At 54.8% G+C, this 20,342-nt stretch overlaps 2 protein-coding genes across 2 annotated transcripts in view; one reads left to right on the plus strand and one right to left on the minus strand.

Annotated features, from left to right (window-relative positions):
• MRPL19 (mitochondrial ribosomal protein L19) overlaps positions 1–20,342 on the plus strand; it is a 200,443-nt gene that overhangs the window by 175,732 nt on the left and 4,369 nt on the right. The window contains exons 2-3 of the mRNA XM_078879750.1: positions 15,776–15,818; positions 17,382–17,565. Of these exons, the coding sequence (XP_078735876.1) occupies positions 15,785–15,818; positions 17,382–17,565 (218 nt within the window). The 5' untranslated portion in view covers positions 15,776–15,784. The remainder of the gene's footprint in view (positions 1–15,775; positions 15,819–17,381; positions 17,566–20,342) is intronic.
• WARS2 (tryptophanyl tRNA synthetase 2, mitochondrial) lies at positions 29–14,510 on the minus strand. Its single transcript, XM_078879922.1, has 8 exons — positions 14,235–14,510; positions 13,688–13,796; positions 12,504–12,655; positions 10,670–10,750; positions 6,082–6,167; positions 4,280–4,398; positions 1,136–1,606; positions 29–297 (listed from the first exon to the last, which is right to left on the minus strand). Exons 1-8 carry the CDS (start codon positions 14,337–14,339, stop codon positions 29–31), a joined length of 1,392 nt encoding a protein of 463 aa, XP_078736048.1. The 5' UTR covers positions 14,340–14,510.

Raw genomic sequence — 20,342 nt, forward strand, 5'->3', positions numbered from 1 at the left:
GGGGGGGGGGAGTCGCTGGTGGGCTCCGTCACGGTGGCAGCCCCACGAGCCGCTTCACCTCCCGGAGGTTGTGGACGGCCACGCGGGACGCTCGCTCCCGACCCTCCTCCAGGACACGTCCCAGAAACCCCCACTGGGAGAGGTCCCCTCCCACGTCTCCACGCTCCTCCTCCTCCTCCTCACCCATCTCCCCCTCCTCCTCCCCCTCCTCCTCCTCACACGACCCAAACTCCTTGCCGCCGTCGCTGGCGCCGTCGCTGCCCGTCCAGGTCAAGCCACTGCCACCGCTGCCTCCGCCTTGAGGAACGTCCCACCACCGAACGTCCAAAGTGGAACGAGGGTTATTCATCTGTGTGTGTGTGGCCTAAACTGACCAGGTGAAGGCTTCACTGAGCTGTGTAGCTCTACGAAGCGGCTTGTCGCACGCAACATTCGAGCAGCAGCAGCAGCAAAAATATACCCAAGACGCGTCACGTCGAGTCTAAATGTGGAGGGAAAAACCGGAGGACCCGGAGAAGAATCGGCGCGACCATTCATCGTCAGGGTCGGGATCAAACCCAGGACCTCCTGTGCACGAGGCGAGGGAGATAACATCTCCTGGCCGCCGCGATTGCGGAGCGACACGCAGGCACGTTGAACTGCCGAGGTGAAGTACAAGATCTGTGGCCACGGCAGATGAAAGGTGCGAGTTCTTAAAGTCTTCCCCCTGCCCACCTCTGACTGATCATACTTCGCCACGCGGCAGCTCAATGCGGGTAATGCTCCATGGACGTTTGCCGTCGCCGGGGAAAAAAAACAAACTCAGCTTGCCGGGTTCATAATGCAGTGCCTGTCACTGCGTGACACGCCCGATGACTCACCCTCCTGTCCACCCACCCGCTCACCCACCCACTCACCCACCCACTCACCCACCCACTCACCCACTCATTCAACCACTCACTCACCCATGTGCCCACCAGCAAATCCACTCGCTCACTTACTCACCCACTCATTCACCCACCCATTCCCTTACCCACCCACCCACTCACTCACTCACCCACCCACTCACTCACCCACTCACTCACTCACTCACCCACTCACTCACCCACTCATTCACCCACCCACCCCCTTACCCACCGCCCACCCACCCGCTCACCTCCGTCCAGCGGGGGCACGCTCTCCCCGGCCATGAGGCGGAGGAATCGCGAGCGGAGCGGCCTCACCACGAGGCGGAGGAGGTCCTCGGCGAGCTCCTCCTTGTACCCCCGCGGCGTGGCGGTGGCGCCGCCGCCCCCCCCCGGCACCAGCCCGGGGTGGCGCAGGCCCAGGGCGGCGGCGTGCAGCGCCAGCAGGTTGGAGACGCCGGGGCGCCGCGCCGGCTCGTAGGAGACGCCCGGCAGCGAGTCGGTGACGGCGCGACGCAGCTTGAGGCGCACGGCCGCGTCCGAGTCGCACAGCAGCACGGAGCCCAGGGAGACGCGGCGGCCAGGACGCCCCGCTGGGGACGGCGACGAGGTGGTGGTGGTGGAGGAGGTGGTGGAGGTGGAGGAGGTGGTGGAGGTTGGAAGCTGCGATTTGCTCATTTTGGACGAGGGGTCCTGCAGGGAACGGATTCGAGGGAAGTCGCCTGAAGAGAAGACGGAGGGAGGGGAGGGGTAGATGGGGGAGGGGGGAGAGGGGGGAGGGGTAGATGGGAGAGGGGGGAGGGGTAGATGGGGGAGGGGGGAGAGGGGGGAGGGGTGGGGGTGGATGGGAGAGGGGGGAGGGGTGGGGTGGATGGGGGAGAGGGAGGGAGTGGTGGCACAGCAGTTAGCGCTGCGCTACGACCCCGGCTATCCGAGTTCGATTCCCGCTCACGGCCACCAACACCGGTGACAATTATTTGAACCGGTCCTGGGCCTTCCCTAGGTCGACTCGGCCTCAAATGAGTACCTGGTGCATTGTGTAAACATCGCCGCTGGGGAGACAAAGGCGGTCGGGCGTGGTGCTGGCCACCCAACCCCTCGTGTGCCATGCCGGCCATCATAGGTAGTCACGAACAACACTCCCTTTGTTAAGGCTACATTGGGGATCTCTGTAGATGTGTGTGTGAATGTATATGTACACGTGTGTGTGTGAATGTACACGGTATGTGTCTGTGGTAGTCGTCTGGAAAAAACAACCCCCACCTCCTCGATGGTGCCTGTCGGTAACGCTGTGGTGACTGTGGTGGTGGTGGTGGTGGTGATGGTGGTGGTGGTGGTGATGGTGGTGGTGGTGATGGTGGTGGTGGTGGTGGTGATGGTGGTGGTGATGGTGATGATGGTGGTGGTGATGGTGGTGATGATGGTGGTGGTGATAGTGATGGTAGTGGTGGTGATGGTGGTGATGGTGGTGGTGATGGTGGTGGTGGTAATGATGGTGATGGTGGTGATGGTGGTGGTGGTGATGATGATGGTGGTGGTGATGGTGGTGATGGTGGTGATGGTGGTGATGGTGGTGGTGATGGTGGTGGTGATGGTGGTGGTGGTGATGGTGGTGGTGGTGGTGATGGTGGTGGTGGTGGTGATGGTGGTGATGATGATGATGGTGGTGGTGATGGTGGTGGTGGTGATGGTGGTGGTGGTGATGGTGGTGGTGGTGATGGTGGTGATGGTGGTGGTGATGGTGGTGGTGGTGATGGTGGTGATGGTGGTGGTGATGATGGTGGTGGTGATGGTGATGGTAGTGGTGGTGATGGTGGTGATGGTTGTGCTGGTGACTGTGTTGGTGGTGGTGATGGTGGTTGCCTGTTGGTAACGCTGTGGTGACTGTGAGCAAGGCCTTTTGAGGAAGGCCTTCGCCTCAGGGCAGCTGGCGTGGGGCCCCTGGGAGAGTGCGAGGGGCTGGTGGTCCCTCCACTTTCAATTAATTGACCACAAAACCACGTTAGTATCTAACTAAGCTCGTGCTGGAGACCACGGGGGTACAGGCGTCCATGACATCCCCTGTCCAAACCTCATTTGGCGGAGCCAGGAGATTGAACCCGTGTGCTCTTGGGGTTCCTCCAGAAACGTCCACAAGGCACTGCGATGGGCCACGTGGAATTCTGGAACGCTACTTCGGGGGAGAGGCTGCCACTCCTCTGTCGTGCAGCTGGACGGAGGATCTGTGGTATTCAAGAGATCCGGTGGACTGGTCCTGGCTTCATGAGGGGTAGACAGTCCGCTACTTGGGGTAGAAAACTGCCAAACAACTGGGAGTGGGGGTCTGCTTCTGAACAAAATAATGAAGGGGGCGTGGGAGCGTGGCGGTGAGGTGTGGGAAGCTGTGAGTCTCAGGCTGCTGTGGGCTCGCCTCCCCTTCAACAGGAGGGGAGGAGTGGTGCTGGTGGCTGTTTAAGATGAACATCAGTGGAGGGATGCAATGTTGGTCCTACACAGACGCCATATCCTCTGTCCGTCTGCTACAGCAGAGCTGTAGGGAATTTCCACAGGCCCTACGTCTCTGCTTTGTTGACCTGGTCAAGGCCTATGATACCATCAGTAGGCCTGGGCTCTGGGTTGTTCTTGGTGCTTTCAGGGTCCCTGACCCTCTGCTCACGATCATTGAGAACCTTCATGATGGCCAGGAGCTATTTCCCGCGTACCTCGAGGTACCCCAGGGATGTCTCTGCCCGCTACACCATGAAACAGACATTGTGACCCCTTAGTTGAACAAACTACCCATGGCTCTACCAGAGGCATATCCATCTGGTAGACACAATGGGAGGCTAGCCCATGTCCCCATGTCTCTCTCATGTCTCCAAGTCCCCACGTCTCCCTATCCCTGTATCTCCGTATCGCCGTGTAGCCATATCTTTATCCCCGTGTCTCTGTGTTCCCGTGTGTCTGTGCCCCTGTTTCTCCATATCCCCGTGCCCCCAGATCCCCGTGTCCCCGTGTCTCCGTGTCCCCGTGTCCCCGTGTCTCCGTGTCCCCGTGTTTCCGTGTCTCCGTGTCTCCGTGTCCCCGTGTCTCCGTGTCTCCGTGTCCCCATGTCCCGTGTCTCCGTGTCCCCGTGTCCGTGTGTCTCCGCGTCCCCGTGTCTCCGTGTCTCCGTGTCCGTGTGTCTCCGTGTCTCCGTGTCCGTGTGTCTCCGTGTCCCCGTGTCCCCGTGTCTCCGTGTCCGTGTGTCTCCGTGTCTCCGTGTCCGTGTGTCTCCGTGTCCCCGTGTCTCCGTGTCCGTGTGCCTCCGTGTCTCCGTGTCTCCGTGTCCCCGTGTCTCCGTGTCCGTGTGACTCCGTGTCCCTGTGTCCCCGTGTCCCCGTGTCCCCGTGTCTCCGTGTCCCAGCATCTCTCACTGAGCACTGCTTGGGGCAGAGGGAAGTAGTTTCCGTAGCGGTGGTTGAACGCCCGGGCCAGGTCGAGCGTCAACTCAAGGTGCTGGGCTTGGTCCTCACCCACAGGGACGTGTGTGGCCCTGTGGGGGAGACGCGGGGAGAACAGCGGTGACACAGCCTCTACGCGGCTCTCTGTCGTGAGTCTATGGGTCTCTGTGTGGTGAGTCTGTGGGTCTCTGTGTGGTGAGTTTGTGGGTCTCTGTGTGATGAGTCTGTGGGTCTCTGTGTGGTGAGTCTGTGGGTCTCTCTGTCGTGAGTCTGTGGGTCTCTGTGTGGTGAGTCTGTGGGTCTCTGTGTGGTGAGTCTGTGGGTCTCTGTGTGGTGAGTCTGTGGGTCTCTGTGTGGTGAGTCTGTGGGTCTCTCTGTCGTGAGTCTGTGGGTCTCTGTGTGGTGAGTCTGTGGGTCTCTGTGTGGTGAGTCTGTGGGTCTCTGTGTGGTGAGTCTGTGGGTCTCTGTGTGGTGAGTCTGTGGGTCTCTGTGTGGTGAGTCTGTGAGTCTCTGTGTGGTGAGTCTGTGGGTCTCTGTGTGGTGAGTCTGTGGGTCTCTGTGTGGTGAGTCTGTGAGTCTCTGTGTGGTGAGTCTGTGGGTCTCTGTGTGGTGAGTCTGTGAGTCTCTGTGTGGTGAGTCTGTGGGTCTCTGTGTGGTGAGTCTGTGGGTCTCTGTGTGGTGAGTCTGTGGGTCTGTGTGTGGTGAGTCTGTGAGTCTGTGTGGTGAGTCTGTGAGTCTGTGTGGTGAGTCTGTGGGTCTCTGTGTGGTTAATCTGTGAGTCTCTGTGTGATGAGTCTGTGGGTCTCTGTGTGGTGAGTCTGTGGGTCTCTGTGTGGTGAGTCTGTGGGTCACTGTGTGGTGAGTCTGTGGGTCGTTGTGTGGTGAGTCTGTGGGTCTCTGTGTGGTGAGTCTGTGGGTCTCTGGGTGGTGAGTCTGTGGGTCTCTGTGTGGTGAGTCTGTGGGTCTCTGTGTGGTGAGTCTGTAGGTCTCTGAGTAAGTCTGTGGGTTTCTGTGTGATGAGTTAAGCGGCAGGAATGTATTTACCGATGCAATTCGTACTTCTATACTTCATTTATATCCAGTTATAATGACCTGCTAACCTTTTCTCAAATTTGCATCCCTGTTGTAGCGACATTATCAGAGCGCGTTTGTTTGCATTATTTCCCACCAGTAATGTGCGGCTGACGCAGACTTGATGGCTTGCGATGTGTGCGTCTATCTTGTGTTTTCGAACATATAACACAACTCCTGTTTCGTTGCCAGAAAGCGTGAATCCCATTATCATTACACGCTTTTATTTAACTCACTCGGTCTGTTGTCCTATCCTCAAATCTTGTAACTCAATTTCAACCGTCTTCCCAATGTGGTATCGACTGCAAACTTGGTATACTTATGTCAAACTGATGACAACACTATATTCTATCATAAAAAAAAATATTTAAACCATCTTTTTTACGGGTCTAATTGTCCACGCTCAACTTACGTTGGATGTAAATCACCACGGCCCCTTACGCTGTGGGCAAACCTCAAGGCCACTTCCTGGAGTCGTGGAGTTCTGCCATTACTAGTACGGTACATTTCATTAAAGCGTGTTTTAAAAAAAGTTATTATTTTACTCCTATCATTATTGTTTTTTTTCGTGTTGTTATTTGCTGACTCCATGCCCCTTCACTGGACAGCTGCGGCAAAGATCTCCACAGCTAATCGGATTTCTCCTTCTCCTCCTACAGTCGAAACACCGATCCCGATCCTCTTTCTCCGTCGGGACTCTTTGCCTGTAGAGGAGGATGTCGGCCGCCTGCAGCACGGGGTACGTGAGGAGGCCCAGGCTGCCCAGCTCCGCCCGGCCCCGACTCTTCTCCTGAAAGTAGTCCCGGCAACAACAACAACAACCGCGTCACCCGGCGGCACCAAGAGAGCAAATACAACGTGGAACTAAAACTCAACTATCGTGTCAATGCCTACGCAAGCATTCTTACCCCGGGGGTGTTTAACCATCTTAGCTTAACGGGATGTATAGAGCGCTGTCACCAAGCGCTTTATAACTTCACTAAGGCGCTTCATAACTAAGGCGCTTGACGCAGAATTAACGGGACAAAATATTCTTGTTTTTTTCGGTAAAGTCACGTAGAATGGAAACAATAAAACAATTTAAAAAATCTTGTTTTATGTTTTTATTATTTTATTGTTTAATATTTTTATTATTTCATTGTTTTATATTTTTATAATTTTATTGTTTTATATTTTTATTATTTCATTGTTTTATATTTTTTATTATTTTATTGTTTAATATTTTTTTTATTTTATTGTTTAATATTTTTATAATTTTATTGTTTTATATATTTTTTATTTTATTGTTTAATATTTTTTTCATTTTATTGTTTTATATTTTTATTATTTTATTGTTTTATATTTTTATAATTTTATTGTTTTATATTTTTATTATTTTATTGGTTTACATTTTTATTGTTTTATTGTTTTATATTTTTATTATTTTATTGTTTTATATTTTTATTGTTTTATATTTTTATTATTTTATTGTTTCCCTTCTACGTGACTTTACCGAAAGAACCAAGAACATGCAGTCACGAAAGCTTTAAATCGAAACGGGAAAACACATGAATGTAAGTGTGGAGATGAGGCGAACGAAATAGACGAGAGGGAGCAACGGGAAAATCTGCGGTGCGTGAATTCGGTGAAAGCGAAAACCGATGACGGTGAATGGATTGAATGGACGGTGAATGAGCGGACGCCATGTGACGTTATCCGCAGTAACGGCGCCATGATCACGTTGCTGAGTGCGGACGCTTTGTCTCTGGGAAGGGCTCCAAACAGCAATGAAAGATTCACAGCGGAGCTCCGGGCGGTGGTGGTGGTGGTGGACTGTCGTCACGAGAGCCGCCGTGCCCCTCCGTGGCCGTGGCGGACGCACGGAGCTCGTGGACTCACGCGGCGGTGTAGTGATGTTGACTACGTCACACGCTGTGGTGATGTTGACTACGTCACACGGTGTGGTGATGTTGACTACGTCACACGGTGTGGTGATGTTGACTACGTCACACGGTGTGGTGATGTTGACTACGTCACACGGTGTGGTGATGTTGACTACGTCACACGGTGTGGTGATGTTGACTACGTCACACGGTGTGGTGATGTTGACTACGTCACACGGTGTGGTGATGTTGACTACATCACACGGTGTGGTGATGTTCACTACGTCACACGGTGTGGTGACGTTCACTACATCACACGGTGTGGTGATGTTCACTACATCACACGGTGTGGTGATGTTGACTACGTCACACGGTGTGGTGATGTTGACTACGTCACACGGTGTGGTGATGTTGACTACGTCACACGGTGTGGTGATGTTGACTACGTCACACGGTGTGGTAATGTTGACTACGTCACACGGTGTGGTGATGTTGACTACGTCACACGGTGTGGTGATGTTGACTACATCACACGCTGTGGTGATGTTGACTACGTCACACGGTGTGGTGATGTTCACTACGTCACACGGTGTGGTGATGTTGACTACGTCACACGGTGTGGTGATGTTGACTACATCACACGGTGTGGTGATGTTGACTACGTCACACGGTGTGATGTTGACTACGTCACACGGTGTGGTGATGTTCACTACGTCACACGGTGTAGTGATGTTCACTACATCACACGGTGTGGTGATGTTGACTACGTCACACGGTGTGGTGATGTTGACTACGTCACACGGTGTGGTGATGTTGACTACGTCACACGGTGTGGTGATGTTGACTACGTCACACGGTGTGGTGATGTTCACTACATCACACGGTGTAGTGATGTTCACTACGTCACACGGTGTGGTGATGTTGACTACGTCACACGGTGTGGTGATGTTGACTACGTCACACGGTGTGGTGATGTTGACTACATCACACGGTGTGGTGATGTTGACTACATCACACGGTGTGGTGATGTTGACTACGTCACACGGTGTGGTGATGTTGACTACGTCACACGGTGTGGTGATGTTGACTACGTCACACGGTGTGGTGATGTTGACTACGTCACACGGTGTGGTGATGTTCACTACATCACACGGTGTAGTGATGTTGACTACGTCACACGGTGTGGTGATGTTGACTACGTCACACGGTGTGGTGATGTTGACTACGTCACACGGTGTGGTGATGTTCACTACATCACACGGTGTAGTGATGTTGACTACGTCACACGGTGTGGTGATGTTCACTACATCACACGGTGTAGTGATGTTGACTATGTCACACGGTGTGGTGATGTTGACTACGTCACACGGTGTGGTGATGTTGACTACGTCACACGGTGTGGTGATGTTGACTACGTCACACGGTGTGGTGATGTTCACTACGTCACACGGTGTGGTGATGTTCACTACGTCACACGGTGTGGTGATGTTGACTACGTCACACGGTGTGGTGATGTTGACTACATCACACGGTGTGGTGATGTTGACTACATCACACGGTGTGGTGATGTTCACTACATCACACGGTGTAGTGATGTTCACTACGTCACACGGTGTGGTGATGTTGACTACGTCACACGGTGTGGTGACGTTCACTACATCACACGGTGTGGTGATGTTCACTACATCACACGGTGTAGTGATGTTGACTACGTCACACGGTGTGGTGATGTTGACTACATCACACGGTGTGGTGATGTTCACTACATCACACGGTGTGGTGATGTTCACTACGTCACACGGTGTGGTGATGTTGACTACGTAACACGGTGTGGTGATGTTGACTACATCACACGGTGTGGTGATGTTCACTACATCACACGGTGTAGTGATGTTCACTACGTCACACGGTGTGGTGATGTTCACTACGTCACATGGTGTGGTGACGTTGACTATATCACACGAGGTAGTCAACATCACACGGTGTGGTGACGTTGACTACATCACCTGTACACCAGGCGAGGTAGTGAACATCACACGGTGTGGTGGTGACGTTGACTACATCACCTGTACACCAGGCGAGGTAGTCAACATCACACGGTGTGGTGGTGACGTTGACTACATCACCTGTACACCAGGCGAGGTAGTGAACATCACACGGTGTGGTGGTGACGTTGACTACATCACCTGTACATCAGGCGAGGTAGTGAACATCACACGGTGTGGTGGTGATGTTGACTACATCACCTGTACACCAGGCGAGGTAGTGAACATCACACGGTGTGGTGGTGACGTTGACTACATCACCTGTACACCAGGCGAGGTAGTGAACATCACACGGTGTGGTGGTGACGTTGACTACATCACCTGTACACCAGGCGAGGTAGTGAACATCACACGGTGTGGTGGTGACGTTAACTACATCACCTGTACATCAGGCGAGGTAGTGAACATCACACGGTGTGGTGGTGACGTTGACTACATCACCTGTACACCAGGCGAGGTAGTGAACATCACACGGTGTGGTGGTGACGTTGACTACATCACCTGTACATCAGGCGAGGTAGTCAACATCACACGGTGTGGTGGTGATGTTGACTACATCACCTGTACATCAGGCGAGGTAGTGAACATCACACGGTGTGGTGGTGACGTTGACTACATCACCTGTACACCAGGCGAGGTAGTCAACATCACACGGTGTGGTGGTGACGTTGACTACATCACCTGTACATCAGGCGAGGTAGTCAACATCACACGGTGTGGTGGTGATGTTGACTACATCACCTGTACACCAGGCGAGGTAGTGAACATCACACGGTGTGGTGGTGACGTTAACTACATCACCTGTACACCAGGCGAGGTAGTGAACATCACACGGTGGTGTGGTGACGTTGATTACATCACACGGTGTGGTGACGTTGACTGCATCACCTGTACACCAGGCGAGGTAGTGAACATCACACGGTGTGGTGGTGACGTTCACAACCTCGCCTGGTCTACAGGAGTGTTGGGATCGAACTGACATCCATTGCAAATAAACAGCAGCTGCAGCAGCAGCAGGCATTGGGGTCGGGATTAAACCCACGACCTCCGGTACACCGAGCGAGGCAGTCAACATCTCATCACCCCCGTGTCACCGTGAGGGGTCACGCTGAGGGGTCACCCTGAGAAGTCACCCTGAGAAGTCACCCCGAGGGGTCACTGAGGGGTCACCCTGAGGGGTCACTGAGAGGTCACTGAGGGGTCACCCCGAGGGGTCACCCTGAGGGGTCACCCCGAGGGGTCACTGAGGGGTCACTGAGGGGTCACCCCGAGGGGTCACTGAGGGGTCACTGAGGGGTCACTGAGTGGTCACCCTGAGGGGTCACCCCGAGGGGTCAGAGGGGTCACTGAGGGGTCACTGAGGGGTCACCCTGCGGTGTCGTCACCTTCCACTGGTGCAGGTGGCTGAGTCTGGCTGTGGTTGTGAGGCAGCTGAGGATCCACGACAACTCCGTGTGCTCCGGGACCTAGCGGGGACACGGAGACACGGGGACAGGGAGACACGGGGACACGGGGACACGGGGGGAGGGAGACACGGGGACACGGAGACACAGAGACACGGAGACATGGGGGGAGGGGGACACGGGGACAGGGAGACACAGAGATACGGGGCCAGGGAGACACGGGGACACGGAGACAGGGAGACACGGGGTCACGGAGACACGGGGACACGGGGACAGGGAGACACGGAGACAGGGAGACACGGGGACACGGAGACACGGGGACACAGGGACACGGAGACACGGGGACACAGGGACACGGAGACACGGGGACACGGAGACACAGGGACATGGGGGACGGAGACACGGGGGACATGGAGAGGGACACACGGAGGCATGGAGACACGGGGAGTGAGGGAGATGGGGAGGGAGAGGGGGAGGGTTTTAAGCCAAAACTCCATCTCTGGGCACGATTGGTCACTAACAAGCTGAATAATTATCATCGTTCTGTTTATGAAGAACCATCCATTGCGGACCTGATCACCTCGTGGCCAGACTTGACAAAGAGCTTCACAGCTCATCGGATTCCTCCTCCTGCAGTCTCACTACAGATCCTGGTTGCGTTATCTGGCTGGGTCACTGGGTCAGTGGGTCAGTGAGTGACTGGGTGACTGTCTGGGTGACTAATTGGGTGACTGGCTGGGTGACTGGCTGGGTGACTGGCTAGGTGACTGGCTGGGTGACTGTATGGGTGACTGGCTGGGTGACTGGCTGGGTGTCTGGGTGACTAACTGGGTGACTGGCTGGGTGACTGGCTAGGTGACTGGGTCAGTGGGTGACTGGCTGGGTCAGTGGGTGACTGGCTGGGTCAGTGGGTGACTGGCCGTGTCAGTGGGTTAATGACTGGGTGACTGACTGGGTGACTGGGTCAGTGGGTGACTGGCTGGGTGACTGGGTCAGTGGGTGACTGGCTGGGTGACTGAGTCAGTGGGTGACTAACTGGGTGACTGGCAGGGTGACTGGGTCAGTGGGTGACTGGCTGGGTAACTGGCTGGGTGACTGGGTCAGTGGGTGACTGGCTGGGTGACTGAGTCAATGGGTGACTAACTGGGTGACTGGCTGGGTGACTGGCTGGGTAACTGGCTGGGTGACTGGGTCACAGGGTGACTGGCTGGGTGACTGAGTCAGTGGGTGACTAACTGGGTGACTGGCTGGGTGACTGGGTCAATGGGTGACTGGCTGGGTAACTGGCTGGGTGACTGGGTCAGTGGGTGACTGGCTGGGTGACTGGCTGGGTGACTGGCTGGGTGACTGGGTCACAGGGTGACTGGCTGGGTGACTGAGTCAGTGGGTGACTAACTGGGTGACTGGCTGGGTGACTGGGTCAGTGGGTGACTGGCTGGGTAACTGGCTGGGTGACTGGGTCAGTGGGTGACTGGCTGGGTGACTGGCTGGGTGACTGGGTCAGTGGGTGACTGGCTGGGTGACTGGGTCAGTGGGTGACTAACTGGGTGACTGGCTGGGTGAATGGGTCAGTGGGAGACTGGCTGGGTAACTGGCTGGGTAACTGGGTCAGTGGGTGACTGGCTGGGTGACTGGCTGGGTGACTGGCTGGGTGACTGGGTCAGTGGGTGACTGGCTGGGTGACTGGGTCAGTGGGTGACTAACTGGGTGACTGGCTGGGTGACTGGCTGGGTGACTGGGTCACTGAGTGACTGGCTGGGTTACTGGGTCAGTGGGTGACTGGCTGGGTGACTGGGTAACCGGGTAACCAGGTGACCTGCGATTGCAGGAAGAGGGCGCTCTGGGCTGGGTCCACCCCACAGGCCACCAGAGCGGCTGCCGTGATGCGGCAGCGACGCCGCAGCAAGCGGGGGTCGGGGGTCACGGTGAGCGCGTGGAGGTCGGCCACACAGAACATCGACAGCGAGTCTGGGACACGCAGACACGCAGGGGACACGGGGAGACACATGATGAGATACGAGGAGATACGGAGACACGCAAAACAGAGACAGTGAGTCTCGGACGCGGGGACACGGGGACATACAGAGAGACACGGGGAGACACGGGGAGACACGGGGAGACACGGGGAGACACGGGGAGACAAAGAGACACGGGAACACACAGGGAAACACATGGGGACACTGGTCATACATGGGGAGAGAGAGATACGGAGACATGGAGAGAGAGAGACACGGGGAAGGATACACAGGGGGACACAGAGACACACAGGGGAGGCATGGTGACACACGGGGAGACACGGGAAGACAGTGATAGGCATTGCCTCAGTGAGACCCACAGACGCACGCAGAGACCCACACATTCACGCAGAGACCCATAGACTCATCATAAAGAGACCCATAGACTCACACATACCCATAGAATCACACAGAGACCCACAGACTCACACAGACCCACAGACTCACACACAGACCCACACATTCACGCAGAGACCCATAGCCTCACACAGAGACCCGCAGACTCACACAGAGATGCTGTGTATCCCCGTGTCCCACCCTGTATGTCCCCGTGTGTCCCTGCATCTCACTCTGTGTGTCTCACTCTGTGTGTCTCACTGTGTGTCTCACTCTGTGTGTCTCACTCTGTGTGTCTCACCCTGTGTATCTCACCCTGTGTGTCTCACTGCGTGTGTCTCACCGTGTGTCTCACCCTGTGTGTCTCACCCCGTGTGTCCCCGTGTCTCACCCCGTGTGTCCCCGTGTCTCACCCCGTGTGTCCCCATGTCTCACCGCGTGTGTCTCACCCCGTGTGTCCCTGTGTCTCACCCCGTGTGTCCCCAAGTCTCACCGCGTGTGTCTCACCGCGTGTCTCACCCCGTGTGTCCCCGTGTCTCACCCTGTGTGTCTCACCCCGTGTCTCACCCCGTGTGTCCCCGTGTCTCACCGCGTGTGTCTCACCGCGTGTGTCCCCGTGTCTCACCCCGTGTGTCTCTGCGTGTCTCACCGCGTGTGTCCCCGTGTCTCATCAGCTGTCTCCAGGTCCCCATGGCTCCAAACACATTCCCCAGGTGAGGCACCCCGCTGGGCTGCACCCCCGACAGGATGACGCGGCGCTGCGCAGGAGGAGGAGGAGACACAGAGACACGGAGACACAGAGACACGCAGCGGTGGCCAGGTGTTATCTCCTTCATCTCTCAACTACAACTTTGTTACTACTGCAGCTTTCATTTAACTCACTCTGTTGTTGTCGTAGCCTCAAATCTTGTAACTAAATTTTAACCCACTTCCCAATGTGGTATCGACTGCAAACTTGGTATACTTGTGTCTTACTGGTGACAATATTATATTCTATCATTCAAAATAAAATATATATTTCATTAAAGCGTGTTTATAATAAGGGGGGGAGACATGAGGGGAGACGAGGGGGGGGGGACGAGGGGAGGGGGGCGAGGGGGGGGGGAGACATGAGAGGGGGGGGGCGAGGGGGGGGCGAGAGGGGAGGGGGCGAGAGGGGGGGGCGAGGGGGAGGCGAGGGGGGGACGCGGTCTCACTTCTCCCGCGCTACCGGTGATCGCCTGACCGCGCCTCGTCCCCTCGGTCCCGCGGCGCCGCCAGGAAAACCGAAAAAAGCCTCGGCCTACGAGGCGAGTCGACATCTCGGACCACAACTAAGACGTCGGGGCGATAACGACCGTTTACTACTTCAAACGAGCAAGAATAACATTGCCGACGGTGATTACAACTCAAGAGATCTGCGCGATAAACAAAAAAAACGCGGAATGTTGAAGTTTATAAACAAAAAATAAAACCACTTTCCACAAGTTTGAATGAGACTTCTCAATGACAGCAGTGACGTCACTGCGGCTCGCGCACAATGGGCGTTATGACGTCACTCCTGCCCGCGTACGATTGGCGTGAAGACGCACATTGCTATACGCGATGACGTCACTCTCGCAAACGCAGGTACGGTGGGATGACGTCCTCCCCGGTCAGGCACGATCGACGCAATGACGTCACTCGCTAGATGGGTGACGTCACTCTCGCTAACGCGCGGTTGACGTGATGACGTACGCAAACTAACCACGCCTACACGCGGTGACCACGCCCACCACTGAACTAATCCACGTCCCCTGCCCTTCCGAATCATGAGAATCAATTGCTGTAAAGGGGCCGTCCATAAATGACGTCACGCACTTAGGGGGGGGGGCATCCTACTGGGATTTTTGCACACAGCGTTGAAATGCGGTGCTTTTTCTGGAAGACTTTGCTGTTTTTTCCAGGATTTTTATGTTGTGCATAGTCACTTACAGATGTTTCTTGTTCGTGCTATTGTTTGTTGCGGTTGCACCCGAGTCAAGAGCCGCATGGCTCACAGGGCTATCTCCACATCTCCATATATAGAAAAGGCAAAGTTGTGATTATGTGTGCCTGTTCAAAATGTTTAGCGTACTTTCCGACATGCAACAAACTTTACATTTGCCATGTGGGTACTTTCCAGACTGTACACCATGCAAAACTAATAAAAACACACTTTTGTGTTTTTTTTGGGGGGGGGGGGGAGCTCAATAATGCAGACATTTTTTGCACGGCAAGTGAGGTGTGACGTCACATCTGTCACGTGACCCGCGCGCGTGGAAGCGTCACGCATTGTGGTGTAGTGGTTAGCGCGCCGCGCTACGAACCCGACGACACGAGTTCGATTCCCGCTCACGGCAACCACCGGTGACGATTATTTTAACCGCTCCTGGGTCTCCCCTAGATCGACTCAGCCTCAAACGAGTAACTGGTGCGGTGTGTGAACATCGCCACTTGGGAGACAAAGGCGGCCGGGCGTCGTGAATCCAACATCGAAGCGGTGCATCTGCCGGCCATCATCAATTCACTCATCCCGTGTGGCACCTCGTACCCGCTAAGCCCCGCCCACCGTCATACAAGCCCCGCCCACCGTCATACAAGCCCCGCCCACCGTCATACAAGCCCCCCACCGTCATATAAGCCCCGCCCACCGTCATACAAGCCCCGCCCACCTGCATTTAAGCCCCGCCCCTTCTTCCCTTCTCACGGAAGTGGAGGCTTGGGGTCGCACAAAGGTCACGGAGCGATGGCTGCCCGCGTGCTCCACGCGGCGAGATGCGGTCAGTGGCGGCGGGGAGGGGAGACAAAGGCGGCCGGGAGCGGGGGCTGCTCACTCCACCCCCCACTCCTTATTTGCCACCTCTCATCGACGCTATTTGTTATTTATTGTTGTTGTGTATCTGCCGCTGCTGTGTGGGACCGCCCGTCACGTGTCAAAAGCCTTCGCGAAGTTAATCGGCGCTGCTTCTCAATGCGGGGGGGGGGGTCTTTGTATTTGTGTCTCTGCTTCTCCCTGTCTCAGACTCTCTGTGTCTCACTGTGTCTCACTGTGTCTCAGACTCTCTGTGTCTCACTGTGTCTCACTGTCTCTCTGTGTCTCCCTGTGTCTCCCTGTCTCAGACTCGCTGTGTCTCACTGTCTCATACTCTGTGTCTCGCTGTGTCTCTCTGTGTCTCCCTGTCTCATACTGTGTCTCTCTGTGTGTCACTGTGTCTCTCTGTCTCACTGTGTCTCAGACTCTCTGTATCACTGTGTCTCACTGTGTCTCAGACTCTCTGTCTCACTGTGTCTCACTGTGTCTCGCTGTGTCTCCCTGTCTCATACTGTGTCTCTCTGTGTGTCACTGTGTCTCTCTGTCTCACTGTGTCTCAGACTCTCTGTATCACTGTGTCTCACTGTGTCTCAGACTCTCTGTCTCACTGTGTCTCATACTCTGTGTCTCGCTGTGTCTCATACTCTGTGTCTCGCTGTGTCTCATACTCTGTGTCTCTCTGTGTCTCACTGTGTCTCAGACTCACTGTGTCTCACTGTGTCTCAGACTCTGTGTCTCCCTGCGTCTCACTGTGTCTGAGACTCTGTGTCTCCCTGCGTATCCCTGTGTCCCGCAGGCTCACCGTGTCTCCTCCCTGTGTCTCTCAGGCTCCCTGTGTCTCTCTGTGTCTCACTGTGTCTCAGACTCACTGTGTCTCACTGTGTCTCATACTCTGTGTCTCACTGTGTCTCAGACTCTCTGTGTCTCACTGTGTCTCACTGTGTCTCACTGTGTTTCACTGTGTCTCACTGTGTCTCAGACTCTCTGTCTCATACTGTGTCTCACTGTGTCTCAGACTCACTGTGTCTCACTGTGTCTCACTGTGTCTCACTGTGTTTCACTGTGTCTCAGACTCTCTGTGTCTCAGACTCACTGTGTCTCATACTCTGTCTCACTGTATCTCAGACTCACTGTATCTCAGACTCACTGTGTCTCTCTGCGTCTCCCTGTGTCTCAAACTCTGTATCTCCCTGCGTCTCACTGTGTCCCTCAGGCTCACCGTGTCTCCTCCCTGTGTCTCTCAGGCTCACTGCGAGCCTTCACCACCGCGTCTTGGCGTCTCCCTGTGTCTCAGACTCTGTGTCTCACTGTGTCTCAGACTCTGTGTCTCCCTGTGTCTCTCAGGCTCACTGCGTCTCACTGTGTCTCAGACTCTCTGTGTCTCAGGCTCTCTGTGTCTCCCTGTGTCTCACTGTGTCTGAGACTCTGTGTCTCCCTGCGTATCCCTGTGTCTCTCAGGCTCACTGCGTCTCACTGTGTCTCAGACTCTCTGTGTCTCAGGCTCACCGTGTCTCCTCCTTGTGTCTCTCAGGCTCACTTCGAGCCTTCACCACCGCGTCTGGGCGCGTGCGTGCGGCCGCCGTGGGGGGGGCCCCTGTGGACGGGCCCATGGGGGGTGTCCCTGCTGAAGCGGCCGTGGCGGAGCCAGGGGGGTTCCAGGCTCCACGCAGGCCGGTGCTCGTTGACCCAGAGCAGAGCAGAGACGCCGAGGAGACGTGAGACACACACAGATAGACATACATATACACAGAGACACACAGTCACACAGATATAGATACAGAGACACACACAGACACACAGATATATAGATACAGAGACACACACAGATACAGAGACACATATATACAGAGACACACACAGATACAGAGACACACACATGTATATACAGAGACACACACATATATACAGAGACACACACATATATACAGAGACACACACAGACACACAGATATATATACACAGACACACACAGACAGAGACATGCACACATGACAGAGGCACGCACACAGATATGTAGAGAGACCGAGGTACACACGGGGATATCCAGAGAGATAGGGACCCAGATCAGAGCAGAGACGCCATAGAGACGTGAGACACACACAGATAGACAGAGACACACAAACAAAGATATAGAGACACACACACAGACATAGGGACACACACACACCGACGTAGGGACCAAGAACAGAGACGCCCAGGAGACAAGACACACAGAAAGACACAGACCCCCATACACACACAGAGACGTGGGGACAGAGACAGAGATATACAGGTAGATACAGATGCAGAGGCAGAGACACACAGACATAAAGACACATACCCACACACACATAAATGGGTACACATATCAACAGCTGTTGATAACCACTTAGTGGCGGTGACGTCACCACAACGCCTGTGCCAGGCCAAGTGCACTTTAAGGCCACGTGAAGTGTTGACGGCTCTTCACATGACCAGGAGGTCACGGGGCAGACCCAGCAGGTGCCATGGGTCGACTGACTGCGATGACTGGAAAATGCACCATCTATGCCTTCTACTGTGCCCACTTGCTGTGTTTTAGCTGCCCGGCGCTCCGCTCGTTGTTGTGAGCGTCCCTCCTCTACCCTCCATTGTTACTGGAGGGTGACTGCCTCAAACTGTCCCTGTAACATCCTTCATGACCCTCCTCCAGAGAGGCTGATCTTGAGTCCGCTGTCATCGGCATGTCCACTCAGCTCCACATCCTCCTGTGCCACGTCAGTCCATCTCTTTTTCTAGCCCATGTCCCAGCCATTTAGATCGTAAGGCTCCACCTCTTAATAGCATGCTGCAGGTTCAGCAGCAAAGTTTCAAATTCCTCAGAGTGGGCAGCAATCACCAGAGCATCCGCATGCGTAACATAGTTGACCAATAGGGAGCCATCCCTTGACATCGATCAGCCTCCCACTATCTATACCAGATGGAAAGCTTCTCGAACTACATGGTCAAAGATGATGGTAAACAGTGTTGGGGTCAGAGGACATCCCTGTCGCAGCCCAAGGTGAACAGGGAATGGCTCTGACTCCCGACCATGTAGCTTTACCCGGGCCCGCTCACCATCATGAAGGTCCTTAATGATCGTGAGCAGAGGGTCAGGGACTCCGAAAGCACGAAGAACTACCCAGAGCCCAGGCCTACTGATGGTATCATAGGCCTTGACCAGGTCAATAAAGCAGAGATGTAAATCTTGTTGGAATTCCCTACACCTCTGCTGTAGCAGACGGACAGAAAATATGGCGTCTGTGCAGGACCGCCCTTTCCTAAAACTGCATTGGGGCTCCGCAAGCCTCTCCTCAACATGCCTAGGATGGCGATGTTGAATAATCCTTGCCAGGACCTTTCCCGGCACACTGAGGAGTGAGATGCCCCTGTAGTTGTTACAGTTTGTGCGGTCCCCCTTAAAGAGGGGGACCACCTGGGCATCCTTCCAGTCCTGCGGAACCCGTCCAGTAGTCCAGACTGTTGTTATGATGTCATGTAGGGCAGTCTGTGCACAAACGCCACCATCCATCAGCATTTCGCTTGGGAGATCATCTCTGCCTGGTGCCTTTCCTGGTCTCAGACTCTGGATCGCCTTCAGTAATTCCTCAACAGATGGCACCTCAGCCAGCCACTCACAGGGGGTGACTTCTTACAATATTTGAGGCACCACTGCCTCAGCAGGGTCATCCCCACTTTATCTCACGTTGTTATCCAGGCTGAGGGATTCCCCCTCCCCCAGGACCTCACGGAAATGCTCAGCAAATCTGCAAACCTGTTTCTGGGGGTCAGAGATTGGATCACCGTTCTTTCCCCTAATGATGGTAATAGGTGTGGCGCTGCAGGTTACTTTTTTATGGAATTATAGAGCGATTTGTGATCGCGGGCCACTGAGGCAGACTCCATCTCCTCAGCAACCCGCGACCACCACCCATCCTTGTAGCACCTCATGGCTCTCCGAACCTCCGAGCGATGGCTGCGATAAGCCTCCTCATTCTCCGACGTGGGATGCTGTAGACGATGATAGTGGGCCTGTCGCTTTTTCTCAGCCAGCTTGAACACCTCCTCCGTCAGCCAGGGTTTCTGGGGAGGTCTGGACCGTGTACCCAAAGCAGCCATTGTAGCTGCATGAGCCACAGTCCTAAACCTCGCCCATTTCCCCTCGACATCAGGAGGAGTGGGGGACGATGCCAACCCCAGCCGCAAGCGATGATTATATTCTCGCTCGCAACTTTCATCAGCTAGCTGAGACCAGGCCACTAAGGGCCCCGGGGCCTCCAGCACAAGCTTATTAATTAAAATTTTCCGTCGTGGTTTTATCGGTAATTAATTGAAGGTGGAGGGGTTACCGGCCCCTCACACCCATCCAGAGCCCCCTTATGGCCGCTGTGGTGGTCACAGAAGCCATGAGGGGAAAGGCCAATGGGAATTGGCCCTCCTCCCACAGCACTGCCCATGACAGCGTTGCCCGTCCGGCACCGCGAGGAGGTAAGGG

The sequence above is a fragment of the Lampetra fluviatilis genome, chromosome 55 (assembly GCF_964198595.1).
Source record: "Lampetra fluviatilis chromosome 55, kcLamFluv1.1, whole genome shotgun sequence".
NCBI classification, from domain to species: Eukaryota; Metazoa; Chordata; class Hyperoartia; order Petromyzontiformes; family Petromyzontidae; genus Lampetra; species Lampetra fluviatilis.